Source organism: Gobio gobio (assembly GCF_949357685.1).
Source record: "Gobio gobio genome assembly, chromosome: 20".
Classification (NCBI taxonomy): domain Eukaryota; kingdom Metazoa; phylum Chordata; class Actinopteri; order Cypriniformes; family Gobionidae; genus Gobio; species Gobio gobio.
Window position 1 is genome coordinate 14,104,261 of NC_137113.1, and position 19,712 is coordinate 14,123,972.

Genomic DNA, 19,712 nt, shown 5'->3' on the forward strand with positions numbered 1-19,712 from the left:
ATGACAATACTGAATGCACTAAGGAGGAGGCCCTGTTTTTTTGCTGGCTTTGTTTCACAACAAAGCCCTACTTCTGAAACCATGATAAAAACCCTCCTCCATTTCTCTGTGTATGCGATTGTGATGCATTTTGATGCTACCCCAGACATTTTTGCATACATATACAAATCTATAATGCCATTGTAAGTGTATATATTTCAGTAAAGTTTATCACAAAACAGACTATGCATGCAAACATTTCTCAAAAATAAATGTGGGGTTTTAAATGTCAAACCTATGGGATTTTTTTATGCAACATGCCAGCTTCCTTCAGGGTTCAGGGTAATGTCCTGGAACGTCCTCTATGCGGTTAGCTGGAGATTGGGCTGCTCTAATCGAACTGTCGCACCGCTATATTTCAGCTTGTCTGATAAATGTCTACTGAAGGTGATTAATACTACGGTACCATTAACATTTTTATAGAAAGCTATACTAATATTTGCATTTGTCAAGTTTAATCTGTGTGTACTGGATGTAAGAATGAGAATAGACAGGGTGTGTGTGTGTGTGTGTGTGTGCATAGCTTACTTGTGAGAATCCTGGCACTGCCATGCTGTACGGTCTCTGTCGGCTGTGTGCTGTGCTCTGCTGCTGGGCAAGGAAGCGCGCGTGCATGCCGTAATCAGGTGTTGGCAACGCCATCTCTCTCTCCAGAAGATTTCCTGTGCTGCTGCTCCTGTTATGCTGCAAACTACAAACACATACATATAAACACCATTCAAGTCAATATGATTTGCCATTTGCAGCCCATTTATGTGTATATAATGTGACATTTTCTAATAAAACAGGATATTGAATTGAGAAATGTAGTCCGGGGCTTTATTTTATCCCTTAGGAATTGATTGGATTGAGAAAAGTGGCCGTCGCATATTAGAATTGAGCTACACAGAATGCACATTTACTAAAATAATGTCTAAACATTATGACATCAGTGAAAAGGAAAGTCATTTCAGAGGAAGAGCAAGACATTACATTTCGATTAAAGGAAGACTTTTTTTTCTTGGAATAACATGCACTGATGAATCAAACACAATACGATTATGATTGTGCACGAATAGGTCAATTTTGATTTGTCATGTCAAAGTTAACATCTTTTATGCACATGCATCAAACTTTTTATGGTGCTATTCAGCTCATGACCGTAGTTCTCTAATTGCACTTCATAGGTTGAGCCAGCACAATATTAAATGGCATTTAGACTCATTGAAAACTCATTAATATTCCGACAGACTCACCTGACGTGGAGTTTATTGCTGTCTGGTTCGGGAATCAAACGAGTGTAAGAGAACGGGAACCAGCCTCTCCTGATAAGACACATACAACATGGCATTTGAAGCAGATTTTCAGGTTTATTCAATTTGCTTCAAAACTAATTTTCATCATCAAAAATCTTCTTTTTCTCTACTATGCATGTGCACATTTTATTGTGATGTTAAGCATAAGATGCTTACATTCTGTTCTTCTCGTTTTCACCGTAGTGCCAGCCGTCTCGGGCTTCAGGCACCAACAGTGTGATGATGTCTCCTTCCATAAAGCTGAGGAGAGTGCTGTTGTCCCCGGCGGCATGGGAAAAGAGGGCCTGAACGCGTGTCCGGCCATTCCTCTCCAGCCCAGCTGCCATTGAGCTTGACCTGGGCAGGGTCTGTGTCTCTGCTGGGGTCAGAGTTTAGACACTCATGCTGAGCAATTATCCATAATTGATTATGCAAGAGAAATGTCAGTTTATAGATAAAATAGATTAAAAAGGGCTTATTGTACCTAATATTTGTGCATATATTTGTTGTTAACATACTAATGTCAAACTGTTGGAATCTATTCAGTCAAATGCTTGTTTGCTGCATGTGAGAGGGACTATTTGAGTTTCTCCTTTCAAATCGGTCACTTCCCGAGATATCGTTTCAGTTAGCATCCTGCCTAAGTTGGCAGTAGGGCAGCTCAGAGGAATATATTTAAAATTGCCCCTAAAGGTCGTGTACAACACTCATTAAGAGGGCCCGTTTCCGCTGCTTCTTAAAAATACTTCCTTCAAAGAGAAGCTATACCCTTCACCTATTTTCTATCCATTTTTAAAGATGTCCTCTATTCCCAGCTGCTCTGCCCTGTTTTCATTTCCAGCAGTGTTTGCCCTGTTATTGTCCACTCACTAGAGGAGTACTCACTACTTTCTCAAGGAGAGAGAGAGAAACGCACAGGTGCACAGACACTGACACAGCTATAAATGCAGATTCCAGTTCGAAATGAAGTAATATAGAAAAGCTGGGTATTGAATAAACAGCACTGATCAGAGAGTTAGATGCAACGGGAGATGTTTTGCTTGTTGCATTGTTGAAGTTAAGTTCCTTAACTTACCCGGAGTGTTCTTTGGCTTTACAGGAACAACCTTGCGGACAGGGAGGGTATTGGAGAAGGTCTCTCCACCGTGTCTGTGAGACTGCTGGGATGGTTTCTCATGTACTCTGGTCTCCATCCAGCGTTGGTAATCTTCTCCTCCATGGACCCCTGAGCCATTCATTATGGGTACACTATCTGCTCCCATCATTCTCTGCAAGAGGATTGTTTTAGTAACAATTAAGACACCTAGTTTTCATGTGTACAAACAAACACTTTACTTCCACTATACAGTAACTCCTTGCACCAGCTGTGGCTCAGTAGACGTTACTGCACTGTGATGATAAACTGTAAACTGAAGAGTTGTCAGTGCCCGCAGGTTTCTAATTATTCTTTTCACAGCATTGTGGTTATTATCAAACAGCATTTTAATGACTTTATATCCATCTCTCTTTTTCATTTGGCCGTGAGTGGTTCTCACACCCCCAAACACCCTCAGGACTTAATTATACACATCATTAATGCAACCATTTACAAATGTTCTAGCTGCAATTGAGACATTGTATCATTTTGTGGCTTGCATTGTTTTATTCAGTCAAACTGGGCTTGTAACTCACCGTCTGTTGGCTCCCCATGAGAGCTGCAAGCTCAGGTGGCACAGGAAGTGGCTTGGCCCCAGGGATGGGGTCTGAGATGGTCAGGTTAGATTTAGAGGTGTGGTGTCCCAGCGTCCCCACCGCTCCTGCGCCCATCTGCTGAGCCAGAAGCATCGCCCGCTCTGGGAGTTTATTTGGGTCGGCACATGCCTGTTGCCACAATGGGATCTTCTGCGTTAGTAAGTCTCTGCCCTAAAAAACAAACAAACCGCACCACAACAAGTGTTAGCACCCAGAATGAGTGACACAAGCTTTACACACCTGCAAGAGAAACATTTAACGTGGGTAAATCATGGATAACAGACCAAATACTTTATGTGAAAATAAACTTCAGTTCCTGCACAGCTGAAGTTTAGGGGGGGGGGGGGTTTCAACTGATGGACTGATAGAGAGAGGGAGTGTGATAAAGTGATCCCTCCTCACCTCCCGTTCCTCTGAAGCTCTGAGACATCCCTCTCTATCCTGATAACCTCCCCTCCCTGTAGGCTGAAGCCTGAAATAGCCTCATTACTCTGCCCTATGCACAGGCAGTGAGCCTGGCTGAGCGCTACGACCAGTAGCTGTAAAAGAGAGGAACGCCTAGAGACCCCCGAATGTAGAGCACAGGAAGTGCAATTTTATCTTTGGACTCTTTTCTGTAAATCAGATCATCTGCATGAGCAGTGCATGGACGCTTATTTAAAACTCTGAAGACCCACATTTGAGATATGTGACAAATGAAGAGTTAATCAACAACTTGATGTTTTGTGACATTTTTTGTCATTTTTATTAAAAGGGATAGTTCACCCAAAAATGAAAATTGTTGTTATTTACTCACCCTTATGTCGTTCCAAACCTGTATATATTTTGATTTGATGATCACAAATAGTTGCACTAGTTTGGGCCTTCATGTACATGTCAATTTAACAGGTTTGGACACAAATAATTGTACTTTAATTGTCTAAAAATAATTGTCTGCTCAAGAAGTCTAAAACACTTATAGGCCCCATCTAACTTGCCCTTTAAAGCATTGAAATATAAATCAACCAACCTTCGTATAGGCTGATACTATAGTGACACCCTCATGTTGTCCCAAACCAGTACAGGACAATTTATGAAGAATCTTTACGCAGTTTGACAGATGATGACTACGATATGATTATAATTAATCATCTTATGAAGTCATATGATGATGAAGGAATAAATAAGGAACAGCACTAAATATATTGGTATTCAATGATAATCTTGCCCTCCACCGAAGCTCTGAAATCAGATTTGCATTCATTTCATATTTTAAATAAAGATATAATGTCATTTGGTTTATTGTTATTTTCCATAGAATATAGAAAACAACAGAATATGGGTTTGGAACATAATTGATTGGTTTTTATTTATTTTTTACTTTTGTGAGCACTATTCCTTTAACACAGGGGTGCACAATCCTGTTCCTGAAGATCTACCTTCCTGCAAAGTTCAGCTTCAACCCAGCTTCAAACACGACTGAACCAGCTACTTAAGATCTTGATAATGATAGTGTTGGATCAGGGTTGAATCTGCACTCTGCAGGTAGGTAGATCTCCAGGAACAGGGCACCCCTGCTTTAACACAAGTGTGATAATGTCCTACACATTGCACCATTCATAGGTGAAAGGTCTTCTAAATCCCTACTTGCTTTAAATTTCCCTGAATCCAGTCTTTTAACATGTCAAAACTTTTATTCTAATCTTTGTTCTTATTCTCCTTCACTCTGTACTCATAATACCTCTACAGTCTCTATTTGGCAAGCACCAGCCAGTACCGCATCTACTGAGCCCCCATGGTCCTTTTCTAAGTCACGACCTCATTCCACCCCACCCAAAGCAATTATCACCCGCCTGCCTGTCCGGCACCTGCAGACTCTGTCACGACCTCACTGGGTCCATGAAAGCAAAAACACTAGTGCTGTTTTCAATGCAGTCAATTTATCCATGCACATCATTTTTAAACGTACTTTCATAATCTTTAATCAAAAACATGAACTTTGCAACAACATCTCTTCTATGATATGATCTCACATGAAATCGCAGCAATTAGAAAACCCCAATGATCCAATCAATTCCGAAAACCAAGTCCCGCCCTACATTTTCTTGTCCAAGAAGTCGTTTCACTCGTCACAATAGGTAAGAAAAGACGAGCGCAATTTCCAATTCATCATGACTTTAAATGCTGAAAAGTGTCAAGAGTATCATGACATATCGACATGACATTCAGCAAGGTCATTAAACTATTGCCAAGTTGAAGCGTTTGAGGTTTTAACATGGTTTTAAAGGGCTAATTCACCTTAAAGTTTAAAAATAATTTACTCAAATGTCATTCCAAACCTATACCTGAACTATTATTCCCTAAATGTAAAATTGTAGGGCCTTAGAACTTGAAATTTATGGCACAAAAAGAGTAAATTATTCTGCAAAACATCTCATCTTTTTGTGTTCCATGGTAAAAAATAAATAAAAATAATCATACCTGTTTGGAAGGACATGAGTAAATGTAATTTTCATTTGTAGGTTAACTCTGATCATTGAACACCATGTGGTATATTGGATATAATGCTCAGGGCTACTAACTTGCATGTTGCTAGTTCAAACCCCTCAAAGAGTTGAAGGGATAGTTCACCCAAAAATGAAAATTTGATGTTTATCTGCTTACCCCCAGGGGATCCAAGATATAGGTGACTTTGTTTCTTCAGTAGAACACAAATGAAGATTTTTAACTCCAACCGCTGCAGTCTTGACCGTGCGATCACTTCCGGTGCGTAAAAAATGATATAAATACCGTTCGGTTTCTCGCACAAACCGATCGTTTCGTATCTTAAGACATCAGTGTGTCATCACGAGCCGCAGGGTTTAATTTGGATTTGTCTGTGCCTGTTTTGTACTCTCATAGATTTTGTTACCATTCACATACATTATACTACTGACAGACTGCAATGGTTGGAGTTAAAAATCTACAATTGTGTTCTACTGAAGAAACAGAGTCACCTATATCTTGGATGCCCTGGGGGTAAGCAGATAAACATCAAATTTTAATTTTTGGGTGAACTATCCCTTTAAGGTGATGATACACGGGGCAACTTTTTGAACAATGTCACCGGGCAACCAGGTGAGACACAGGGCCCACGACTGATCTAAAGTATCCAAATTTGTTGCCCATTCTCAATGGGAAAGTGCACAAGCAATATTGCTCAAAAAGTTGCCCCGTGTATCATCACTTTTAGGCACTTGATCCCAAGTTGCTCCAAAAGGACTGACCCTGCTTTCACACAAATGCAATTCAGAGATGACTACTAACTACCCATCAGTTCCCAAGAAATCTATCAATCCTTCAAATGTACATATTTTATTACATGTTTAAAAGGCCTCTTTTCAATTTTCTTCCCAGTGGTAAAATCTTAGTCATCTGAGCATGAGAGACTCTTTATACTCTCTTTGTTCCGTCTGCCCTCAGTTGCAGACGAGTGATTAAGTACTGTTGCTATTGCATGACTGGCGTGGGCAACGGTGTTAAGATCAAACCATGACAAACTCTGGCAGATGGTCATTTAGTTCACATCACTTTATTCTTCCTGTTCTCACAAAAGTAGATCATAAAGAAGGTCAGAAGATTTGGCCTGTATAATGTAGAATAAGACCCCAATGCAATTTTACCCCATGGAGTACCGACTCTTTGTCTAAAATATTTCTTCATTTGCCTGCAGAGAAAGAGTCTTCCTACACATACATGAAAACAGTGATTATCGTCTGAACAGTCTGTTCTTGTAAAAGTGGGCCACTCTCTGCCTGGCCCTCCCTTTTTCTTCTCCTTCTCTTGCCATCGTTGCTCCCAATGCTCTGTCTATCGCCATCTCTGAAGCGTGGGCGTCACAGTAGAGGAGTGAATCTCGCTTACTTGGGAATGACTGGTGTTCTTCTGAATTTGGTGAATCCAAGAGATATCACTGAATCTCTACTCTATTTTTGATCAGTGTGAATGTAATGTCCTAAAAAGAATCATCCTTCACTGCATAATTGTGTTTGATGTATGGGCAGCACCACCTTGATTAAATCTCAATTCGATTGATAAGCAATCAAATGTAGTCCTGATTCTAAATCATATTGAAATGTAAACACAATTTTACAGCACTGTCATTAGTGAATTTTTGACCCAAATGAAGAACTTGAACCAATATACATTCAAGCACATTCTCTAGCAAGCATGGTGGAATGAGCAGCAATGAAATGTAATGAATGACTGAATAAATGGAACTTGGGAGCAGAAACAACTGAACACAAGATGTGGAGATGTCCAAGTATATAATTTACTTGGCAAAATGGATACTTAATTTATAGTGTATGATCTGTTTTAATGTTTACATTACATGACTGAAAGGTTAAAGACAACATGAAATCAAAATTTCTGAAGTCTTTTCAAATGTAATAATTTTCATTACTGCTAAATGTAACCATGGCCAAGTTGACATAAACAAGGCTTTAGCAATAATATTAACAAATAATATCAATTTAACTGAACAAAGGATCCAACCAAATATATGGATAAATCAAATTAGCCAAATGTGTTGTAAAGGCCATTTAATGTTGTCTTTAACCGTTTAATGTGCAAATAAGGGCTAAAATGCATGCTTAGTTAAATCGTTGCATAAATTAACTGAATTTCAGTGTTTCTGCAACCCAAATTTTCTTCAACATGACGTGGATTCTCACCTTGGTGTGGTAGGAAGTGCTCGTTTTGGCCACTGCACATTGACGGTCAACAAGGAAGCAATACCTCCGTCTCTCTTCGGACAGGGCGTTCTTGTAGCTCTCAGAGATGTAGTTATCCAGCTCATTTTGTTTGCTGCTGATGGTCTCGACGTACTGGGGGACAGGGAAGGTGGTATGAAGCAGACAAAAAAAAAAAGGCAAACAATGCCCAAGTTTGACTCAGACTGATGTAATGAACGTCATGCTAGGAGAACCACGCATTTCAAATGACAACCATGTAGGCTTGCTGTTACTCATATTGTATGATAGCAAATGGGAATGCTAAAGCTCAATGGTTCATCACACACAAAGCTGGTGAGGCCTTATTTAGCCAGGCCTATTTGGTTTGATCAGAGAATCCATGTAGCAAAGAAGGTCATGTTCATTATTTAGCATTCAATAAAATAAATGTAATGAAATTAAATGAAATCAAATGTATTTTAGAAATGGATAAAATAACATTAACTCAAGTCTTGCATAACAACATAGAAATGACCAAGGCTGCTGCCTCGGTAGAGATCACACTACAGTCAAAACATCACCTAACAAGGACATACACCTCGCAGGAACTGGATGTGATCCAAACGCACACACACAGATGACACCGTTCATAAGGTTCCTCAACCTGTGTAGGCATCGTGCTATCACAGTGAGTTATGCTGATTCCTTCCCACCAAGTGTTAATGAAAAAGGTTGGAATCACTGTTTGCAAGTCTATTTTTAGTTTCAAGTTAGAAAAGGTCATTGCATCATGTGAAATCGTGTCACAGGTTCATAGTGATGTATGAATGTGCACAATATGTTCACCCAGACTCGCAATCTTTGACGTCTCACAAACATCATGCAGAGTTTCAAACTCATTTGGTACACATCCAACCAGCATCAAAACAGTTTTGTAGGTTTAGTTACTCTGACGCACATTAAATGTACATCAGATAGACTTGTAATACTTTAAAGGGGTGATGAATTGAAAAATCAACTTTCCCTTGAGCTTTTGATATATAAAAGTTAATATAAGAATATCCTGTAAGTTTCAGAGCTGAAAACTTCCTTGTTAGTCAAAGAAAAGCTTTTATAGACACCAGGCTCAGCAAACGATCGATCTCAGAATGTGCCCGGCTATGACGTGAGAGTGTAGTGAAGCACCGCCTCAACAGAAGAAGAACAACGCCTGATTCTGTAGCCCCGACTCATGCCACTAACATGACATAGGCCTACGAGAGAGCTAAACCGCATCAAATTTCTAAACATACCACATAAGCTCCATTCGGATTCCAATATTATAAATGCATGGATGAACTTTATTTTTAATGAATATCCAGATCATGTGGGGAAGACTTGTTTGTTCCTTCATTTCTGATCAAGGATTCGTTTGTAAACAAGAGACAGGATTTGGAGACAGGATGAGATTACATGAATGAATGAAGCAACACACTAATGTGAGTAAAACATGTTTTTTATATGTGATAGTATCGCATTGTTACAGATCTATTGATTGCTAACATACCATAGCACGCTGTCAAAGGCTGAAGAATCCTTTATAAGTGGTTCTTGATGTGCTTTGTTCACTATCTTGACTTGATATTTGAAGGAAAAATACAATCGCGGAAGTTTTGATCATGCAGTCTGGAACACGTGCCTGCGGGCGCACGCGTGTTTACGGTTCGCGCTTATATCCACCGATCGGGAAGGCCAAGTAATAAAAACATAACATTCCAATCAATCGCGGGTGGATGAGAGATAAATCATTGTGTTTGTTTGATAAAGACGTTTTGCAAGCCCTGTAGGATGAATTATTCCAGTTGCCGTTATCCCACATGCTTCAAAACATCCCTCATGGTGTACTCGCGGGGAGCCAAAGCTCAATAAATATGCAATTTTTATCTAATCCTAGCCGTGGGCATTTACTTCCAAGTCAGAAAATGGCCTATTACTTATTCATTATGATGTTTTTGAATGTAAAAACCACGCGAACGTCATAAGTTGACCTCAGACAACAGTATAAAAAATTTAAAAAAGCCAGTTCCTGACGCCTTTAACATTAAACTCATGTGGGAAAGGAAGTGAGAAGTGAAAGAGAGAAAAAAATGAAACGCTAAAGAGAAACACATCAGCTTTGACTGAGAAACAGATGTAGTGTCAAATATAAAAGCAGAAATTGAGTTGTCGAGTATATATGCAATAAGCCTGAAGGTAAAACACAAGATGTAAATATACCATTTCCAGGATTCTCTCTGATTGAGTGGGAGTTTGGTCACACTGCTGACAGGTAACATGCTCAGCTCACAAACAGCTGATCGCAGAATATTTCTGCACACAGCATCAACCCAAAGTGTCAGTCACATCACTTTATCAAGCTTTCTTCTGACATAACTTTATTTAAAGTGAACTGGGAATTGCTCAGCAAAATATTCTAAGTGACTGAAAAGAAAATGCTGAGGGCAAAGCATGGTGGTTACACCTCTCCTCAAATAGCCTCTGTTCTTTCCAGGATCTTACCAAAATAGAAACAACATACCTGGCAAAATTTGTGAAGGCATTTCCTTCCCTTTTGGAGTTCTCGAGTGTAATCACCCTTAATGAGAAACTCAAAATTAATTTTTTGTAGACACACTAGCATTTACTGTCAGGGTTCTGTCCCTTTGGTCTGGTTTATTCTTAGTTTGGTGACAAAGCCCTGACACTCTTATCGTCTTGTCTTTGTGTGGGTGTGCGGTTTCAAGTTCGCTCAAGCCGTAGGCTCTTAAGTGCGGAGCACAGTGTTCGGATTCCGGCACTTTGGCCTAGTTTGGTTTCAGTTTATTGTCGGGGTTTGGACATTCATGCTCCATGTTTTGTCTCTTGTTGTGAGTGCACTAGGGTGACCAAACGTCCTGTTTTCCCAGGACATGTCCAGTTTTCAAGTCCTGTCCTGGCCCTAATATAACAATTTGCTATCCATACAGAGGGGGCATACTTTAAATGTATTGAAATTAATAAGGAATCTTTGAGTAAACTTCGAGTATCATTTGAGTATCTCATTGCCGGGCCGAGTGTCCTGGTTTACGGTAATCAAAATATGGTCACCCTAGAGTGCACAGGTTGAGTGTTCATACACTCATAATGTGCTCTTGTTGCGCATTTTTTTGTCTACGAGTTCATTGGCCAGGCGTTCTTGTGTTGTCGCGTTCTGGGTTTTTTATCAGCCGCATGCTTTCATATTGTCATGTTTTGTGTGGACACGCAGTCTGTAATAACTTTCATTGGCTGAGTGTTCGTGTCATGTTGTGTTTAACTTGCCATTTGCTCTGTTGTCTATTGTTTTAAAGGGATAGTTCACCCAAAAATGAAAATTCTGTCATCATTTACCCACCCTCAAGTTGTTCCAACCCTGTATGAATTTCTCACAAAAGAATATATTCTGAAGAATGTTTGTAACCAAACAGTTGATTGGCCCCAATGACTTCCATAGTATGGAAGAAAAAAACGAAACAATGGAAGTCAATGGGGCCAATCAACAATCAGTCTGGGTGAACATATTTTACACATTATTCAAAATGCATTCTTTTGAACATCGTAGCTCACAACTGCATGTAGACTGCATGTGTTTATGCGCTAATGGATCAGATATGACGGTCTGTCTTTTTCTCTCTGGATAATGACAGCACTATACTGCAGGATCTTCTTTGAATTTAATGACCCATGGTCAAGACCCCATTTTCTGCTCCTATTAAATGTTCTTTCAGTGCCTGAGTCATGAAGAGTACATTTACATGTAGAGTTCCTGTACAAGCTGCACGCTAAGATTAAACCTTGAGGTTCAGCAAGTACACTTGCATAACTGCAGATGTAGAACCCGAGAAAGTACAAAAATATGTTGTTACCAGGCAAAACTCAATTGCATTGTATTTCTGCATCTTACAGTTACCAAACTGCCCCTGCACTAGTTAATTTACACACACACAGGTTTCATTTGCTAAAGAAATTCACTTTATTTTATTAGTAAAATGTCTGAAAACTAGTGTTTTTTATGTCAGATTTGATAGATGTTTACTGCAATAGGTTCACAATGATTTAAACAACCTAAACTATGTAAACTATATTTTCCCCATCTGACATTAAAAGCTCAGGAGCATGGCAAAAAATTCAACATCTATATTTACAGTCTCCTATAGTGATTCAAGTAATAGACAGGCAGTGTGATTAGCATGATGTTAAGGACTACTTGTGAAGTAGCTGACATGATCATACTCAACTAAGCAACAGTAAACACTGTAAAAAGCTGTCAGGCTAAAAACACTGCATTCAACAGGTTTACACACTAGAGTTGGCAAGCAGGTACTGTACCATTGCACTGTCATAGTATGCTTGTATGCTGGGCAGTATGTAGCCGTATGGCTCATTGTGGTGGGGTCGGGGTAAATGGGTTCAAAAAACATATTCAGATTCCTCCACTATGTGCCTTTAGTGTGGTACCCAAGGGGAATACAAATGTACACACATTTATACGCACAAAAATGATGTAATGTGGGTCCATATCCTACACTACTGCAGCCTGAAATCATAAGTGACACTCCAGTTCAAATAAATCTGCCTGCCCTCCACGTGGCCTCCTTTTAACACATGCTGAATATGAATGCAGTGCGCCATCATTTCTGTGCATTATGATTCTTCAAGGAAACAAAAAGAGAAATGAGTGCATTAGATTAGTCACGCCACGGTTTTAATGTTGGCACCAGTTCTGCGGGGAACTAGAACAGACCTGCATTTCTCTTTAGTAATCAGGGAGGAAATTTAAACAGCATTGAAAAATTACTGATATATTGACATTTTTTGTGCATCATTTTTTGACATGAATCATGCCAATAAAAGGTGGATATTGAGGTGGATATATTGATATTGATAGATTTTGTCCAAATAAATAAAAAATATATAATTTTACAAGTGAATTTACGCATTACAATATTATAATGTAGAGTTTGAAAATGGATATTGATTTGAGATGACAAAGATTACATTTTAAAATTATTCATATTTTTAAAGAAGTGTAAAGTTTATTTTTAACTTTTATCTTTTATGTCCTCTAATGGTGCGTTCACACCAGACGGGAATGAAGCGTTTCGCGCTAGTGATTTACATGTTTAGTCAATGCAAAGACACGAATAGACATTCTGCGGCACGAATGACGCAATACGTGCGAATGACACGCCGCAAATTGAGTGTTTGACCCGTTAACCAATCAGGAGCTTGCTCTAGTAGTGACAACAATGAGGACAAAATCATATGTGGATACCCGGAGCTGTATGATACTTCTTCATACTTTATAGAAACAGGATCTTGCTTGGAAGAAAGTGAGTGAGGAGGTCGGACAATCTGGTAAGTTGTAAAAAAACGCTCTTTACTCAATTTGAGCTATATGTGATTGAAAACGAACGTGTATTTTAAAAATGCATAAGTCTGTGTACACTGTAACATTATATATATATATATATATATATATATATATATATATATATATATATATATATATATATATATATATATATATATATATATATATATATATATATATATATATATATATATATATATATATATATATATATATATATATATATATATATATATATTTTTTTTTTTTTTTTTTATTTATTATTTTTTTTTTTTTTAATATGTAGAAACGTTATAAAAAATAAATATGTAGTTTATGGTCATTCTGAGTTTATCTGTGATCATTTAGTTGGCACGATAAGTTGGACGATGAATTGCTCTGGTCTGCGCGAACAATAGGGGGAGAGATTGCGAGATTTCTCCATTCTACATAAAGCTTGCAGTGGAGAAACAGGGCAAGTTTATAGTCATAATGATATGTTCTCATGTTACATTACAAAGTCATGGTTGCAATCTGCCATAAAGCGAAAGAAGAAGAAGAAGAACAGGGCAAGTTTTCGTTGATTCTAATATCCTCCCCTTTTCAGGTATGAATTATAATGATTAGTCAAAATACTTTGAAATGATGTTATAATATGCTTAAGAGTATGCAGACGTGAGTATAATATTGATTGTTTGTTTAAAATGTTAAAACGGTTAGTTAGTTCAGAAATGCGCAAGCTCAGGACTCGTTGGTGAGCACGTTGGTAATGGCGTTAGGCCTATATAATGGTGCGAGGCTCGAGTATGTTCGATATTTCGGATATATTTGTGTATTTAATGTGTAATCTGTTGACTTACTGAACAAAGGTGAAATATGGAGTATGAAAAGTGAATTGAGAAGGTCAGATGCATTTTCAGATAAAATAACTAGCTGAAATAGTACATTTACGTGCTTATGACTGATTTGCCATATAGTATGTATCTATGACTAAAAAGAGAAAGATTTAAGGGAGTTGATTCTCAGGTAATTATAAAATGGCTTAAAAATGCTTTATTGTATTTTTTGTATACTTTATATAGTGTTATGGTTTTCAAATAGCCTATTATAAAGAAGTGTACTCATTTAATTAAATATGTGTACGGTACAAATTGTTGAATGTATGTTAAGAAAGATGTCAATGAGGTTAATTTGAAAAAAACAAAACAAAAACAGTTTAATGTCAATTATTACAAAAGATTCTACATAAAGCTTGCAGTGGAGAAACCGCGCAAGTTTTCTGTGATTCTAATATTCTCCCCTTTTCAGGGGTACAACATACATAGGGTGATTTCAGGGTGATTGGGACACTTTTTGCCATCGAGATGACTTGGAAAACCCTGAACTGACCCTATTGAGACTACAAGCTAGTTAAAGCCGGCAAATTGAGCTTATTCGCCGTATTTTAAAACAATCCATGTCAGCCATTTGGTAACGAGACGAGCCGGCAGGCAGAAGTCCCTCCCATGACGCGAATTTGCATCTGTTGTGAAGTGAATTTCACGCACGAATGAAGCGAGTAAACTCAAAATGTTCAAGCGTCCAACTACACGCGAATAGCGCAATTTATTCACGCAAGTCGCGTCTGGTATGAACGCACAGTAATGCTCAATTAATCAAAAAATAAAATGAGGTAAATAAGCAAGTAAGTTCATGCCATCATGTCTTTGAAAGATATACACTACGTTTTGCTGTAGTGTGTTTTGCAGTGTTCTGCTCATGGCATCTCTGAAGCCAGACTTTCCACAGCATGATGCACAACAGGGACCATGAGCCACACATGTAAAATTCATCCGTGGTTCATACTGAGCTGCTAAGTGGAATGAACACACACACACACACACACACACACACACACACACACACACACACACACACACACACACACACACACACACACACACACACACACACACACACACACACACACACACACACACACACACACACACACACACACACACACACACACACACACCTATAAATAATTGACAAAAGCAAAGAAAAATAAAAAATCACATTCATTGGACATTTAAGAAATCTCATGAGAGAGTTGCCACATGTAGGGAACCATGGGAATGGTTCACACATACACAGAGTTTTCTCGGGCAAATCTCAGCTTTTATAAAAAGTAAACTGCAACAAATAAAAAACCTGGGGAGCGTCTGGGGTTTATGGGCTGAGGGCAGAGACGTTTTTGACTTACAGCTCCAAATGTCAATTTCTTTCTCCTTGAAACCCTGTACCACTCAGAGTCACAAGCTAAAATAACAATCAGAATGTGATTTCCATCTGTTTTCTAAATGCACTTCTCACTTCAGAGCTGCATACGCATTAACCTTTAAGCCTTTGATCATTGGTCAAGAAAATATGTAGCTACATCAGAGCCTCTGTTTCTGCTTGCCACTGAATCTGTTGAGATCTATGGAAGGCAAAAAAAAAACCCATAAAAGAGCATGTAGAACAGGGTGGTTTAAAGCAGTAGACTTAAAGTGAAAGTTTTCACTTTACACCAGAATGTTTTTCCCAAATTATGTCATTTTCCAGAAGTTTTTAAAAATGGAGCCAAAAAACATGAACCAAATTCATATGTTGGACTAATGAAATTCCTTTGTGTAACTGTTGAATTTCCTTTAACTACAGTTCAGGAAATTTCTTTTTCCTGTCATTATTTAAAATTTTGATTTAGTTTTCTGTTGGGTGTGGCCAATTTATTTCAATTTTAAACTCACGAACACTCAAAGGAAACAAATTCTTAAATTATGAATGTTGCCCAACCCTGATATAGAATAACAAATCACCTCTGTTTGGTTTACTATGACCCTCCTACATCTTTTGTTAGACTTCGGAACAGGAAGTTGCCTTCATTGTGTTCCCTTAATTAATTTAAACAACCCACTCATCTTTCTTCTTTCTGTGTTTTCTCTTATACACACCTGTGGAGTGTTTAACAAGCAAACAGAGCCCACAGCGTTTTACGCAACAGCGTGCTCCCACACCACTATGAGGAGCACACCTACAGCTAATGCCGTGAACCGACCCCAGGTCAGTCCACAGCATAACACACCCACTTCCCCCTGACCTCGCACCTGGTGACAACGGTAGTGAGAGGCGTACGTTCAAAACAAACAGCGGCCCTGACAATTCAACCCCCGTACAACGAGGCCTTGGTGAACAAAAGCACAAGGGCACCACACACAATGAAGCCCACACAAAACAAGTACAATATTGCATGGAAGGACTTCAGCCAATAGAGTGGGATTTTCTTTAACACCTAAAGAGCCAAAGAGACTAAAACTGGAATGTTTGTTCTGTTTTCAGAGCGTATCGTCTGATTCAGTGCAAGGCAGGAGCATGAAAAGAGCAACAGCATATCAAAAAAAGGAAAAATACACCTTTATCGGAAAAAGAAAATAATGAAAACAACCTTGTGGATCCCTAACGGCTGAAAAAGTCTTGTTAATATTTAAATATATATTGAAAAAATGCCTGAGCAACATTTTTTTTTTATGGATCTTTCGAACCAAATTACAATTTTTTTTTGTTATAAATAGTATTATAATTATATTATATTGTATATTATAACAAAACAAAAATAGGTTGGAAAGAATAGTATGAATTGAGAAATCCTCTCAAGTGAGTTCAAAGGTGTATTTTCAAACTGTGAAGGGTAAAAGAGGGGATTATTTATAGAAATAGGGGGATCTATAGAATTCCCATGATATTCCATCCCAGCAGGAAGACTCAGTTGGATGTCACGGATTGCACACACATCAAAAACAAATTCAATGCCTAAATTCTGGAACATTCCAATCTACTGCCAAACTCAGGGCGTAGAGACATACATTTTTTTAAGACATGAATTGATTTATGCTCATCTTCTGTACTGAGGGACATTTTAAAGAAATAATTCATCCCAAAATAAATTCTCTCATCATTTACTCAACCTCACGTTGTTCCAGACTAAAATTGGGTCTTTGGAACAACATTTTAACAAAAGATCTCCATTTGTGTTACACAAAAGAAGGTCATATGGGTTTGGAATGACTGTGAATGTTGACAGAATTGTTTTTATTTTTGGCTGTAATTAGTCCACCAAAAAGAAACTTGAAGAGCAAAGCTGACTCACCTGCATTTCCTTGTCTCCATATTTGGAGGGGTTCTTGCTGCCCTGACTCTTCCTGCGCAGTTTCTTCAGTTCAGCCTGACACTTCTCCAAACTCTCTCCTTTACTTTTGTGTTCCATCTGGTATTTCTTCAGAGCTGCCTGTCAGACGAAATAACAGTTCTCATCACAATCAGCAGCTAAGAATATTCAAATGGACAAGACGAGGAAATGAATGGTCGTATTTCAAATATCTATATCAAGCATCCATTCCAGAAAGGCCTAAAGTGGATGAATGCCAACTAGAATGGAATGAGTTGAGGCTCTCTAGTAGTATACTTGATAACTTTATGTTCAGGACATCCTGAGGTTTAAAGCTTAAAATAAATGTTTAGCGTGTCCATCATGAGACAATAGTTTCTTATCAATGCTTAACTGAACAGAATCCAGAATCAAAAAGACCTGAAGGTCATCATGTGTTCTTTACTAATGGGAACTTGGCTGAGTCAGCCCAATCAGGTCTTTTATTGTCCTCAAAGTGTCTTCCCAGAGCTCCCTGCTTCATGGATTCATTGTGTTTCAGACCAAGCCTCTTTGTTTCCTCTAGTCTTCACTGCCAAAGCCTTCCGCTACATTTGACTGAGCCTAACGCAGTTTTATTTTTCATCCTTCTTATGTGTGGAACAGAAAAGCATGGGAGCATAGTTAATTATTTTTGTCAATGCTGGAAATGAGTGAGCGAAAAAATGGGCTTTTGATTTCTTGCCAAGAAGCTGAGGGTCAATCTAATGCATTTACAAACAAGCCAGTTAGAGACCCCACTAAGAATACTTCTCGATTTGTGTTGCTGAAAGCCTCGTTTCAGATGCTCCGCTGATCTTTCATGCATATAAACAGATTTCTCTAAAGTAAAAAAAAAACACTTTTCCTCACACAGGCGAGAAGGCAAGCCTTTTAGAAAATGTTAGTGGTGATGGTGGTAATACTCTCGCTTTCATTACATGCAGTGAACTTAATTATTGCCTTTAAAAGAGACAGTATTTGGGGGGTGGATAAGGTCAATTCGGTAAAATGGAGAATAAATCTAGTTATTATGTTATTGGGTCTAAATGAAGAAATGAGACAGAGAGACCGCGCTTAGCCTGATGGAGTTATATGAAAGAGAATCTCGAGAGAACATTTTTGTGAGTGAAATCCAGTCATTGCGATTGGGAATTTCATGTGAGGGTGAAAGTTAAACAGATTTCACAACTGGTTCAAGTTGCTCATGCGGATTCGCCACGTTGACCAACAGAAAGCTGAAAGTAACTTCTGCGTGAGTGGTGTTTTATGCATCGCTGCACTATTGACAATACACGAGGAACCTTTTTTCATCATCAACACTTCAGCCAAACCGTTTGTGTATGTATGCTTATATACTTACATTTAAGTAGCGAACATCCAATTCCACTTTTTTCTCCAGTTCTGTGAGTAGTTCATTGTGGAATGATTTCAGCTGAAAATTACAGTAGACAAATACAGTTTATATTATATTCACACACACTACAGTACAAACCAGCTATTTTCCTCTCATATGACAAACAATGACTCTGCATTTGATTACACATTTTCACACTAAACTCAGTCATTACCACTAGACAAAATAGCCTTACAGAACCAAAACTCCTTTTTCTGCCCTGTTATCATTTTCAGAAAGACTCAGATATGGTTTGTTTAACATCAGCAGCTGTGTCACACAGCACAGGAAAGTCTGTGTTCTGTCTAAGTTGGTGTGTTTATGCATGTGACCGTGGACTATTGTCCTCCATGTATATACGGAAGTGTCTGAGTCGATGTGACATTTTGAGACGCCACTCCCTTCCATTTCCTTACCCTGGAGGCTAATGGGGCCTCTTAGATACAACCTGATTGTCTCAGTTATGTTGCAAGAAAATGTAATGAGAAAATGTTAGCCTATGAGGCAATACGATCTTCATCACATTAATGATACTCACCATGTCCTCTAGCTGCATTTGGATCTGTCTGTGAACCTCCGCCATCTGAAAAAGCACATCCCCTTGAGAGAGAGATAGACAGAGGAAATAGATGAAATTGTCATTATAATGTTTTTGCACCCGGTATCAGAACATCATGCAGTCAGACAAGGGTGCAGGGAAGAGAAAAAAGGAGGTAGAGAGAAAAACTATGAACAAATTATGAACAATGTGAGCCAACAGTCAGAGCCGGCGCCAGGGCACATAAGTCAGGGGTATGGGGTGGGGGTGCATTTATATTTCTAGGGGGGCCAGTGGCAGGTAAAATCACACATTTGTAATGCATGCATGCACAGTAACTCATTTGGGGGGTGGGGTCATGGACCGCGAATGCCGCCCCTTGGCGCCGGCCCTGCCGACAGTCAAGCTATAAGTGCAACAAAGAATCTGACAAACATGAAAACTCAA

The 19,712-nt window shown here is 38.7% G+C and overlaps 1 protein-coding gene across 18 annotated transcripts in view; it reads right to left on the minus strand.

The window, feature by feature from the left end:
- baiap2b (BAR/IMD domain containing adaptor protein 2b) overlaps positions 1-19,712 on the minus strand; it is a 65,393-nt gene that overhangs the window by 12,875 nt on the left and 32,806 nt on the right. For 9 of the 18 annotated variants that reach the window (XM_079801466.1, XM_079801454.1, XM_079801469.1 and 6 more), the window contains 9 exons: positions 19,266-19,327; positions 18,695-18,766; positions 17,296-17,433; positions 7,739-7,891; positions 2,985-3,215; positions 2,389-2,581; positions 1,491-1,692; positions 1,275-1,343; positions 568-730 (listed from right to left, as the gene is read on the minus strand). In XM_079801466.1, coding sequence (XP_079657592.1) covers positions 568-730; positions 1,275-1,343; positions 1,491-1,692; positions 2,389-2,581; positions 2,985-3,215; positions 7,739-7,891; positions 17,296-17,433; positions 18,695-18,766; positions 19,266-19,327 — 1,283 coding nt within the window. The remainder of the gene's footprint in view (positions 1-567; positions 731-1,274; positions 1,344-1,490; positions 1,693-2,388; positions 2,582-2,984; positions 3,216-7,738; positions 7,892-17,295; positions 17,434-18,694; positions 18,767-19,265; positions 19,328-19,712) is intronic. The other 9 variants (XM_079801459.1, XM_079801460.1, XM_079801456.1 and 6 more) reach the window with 2 other exon arrangements.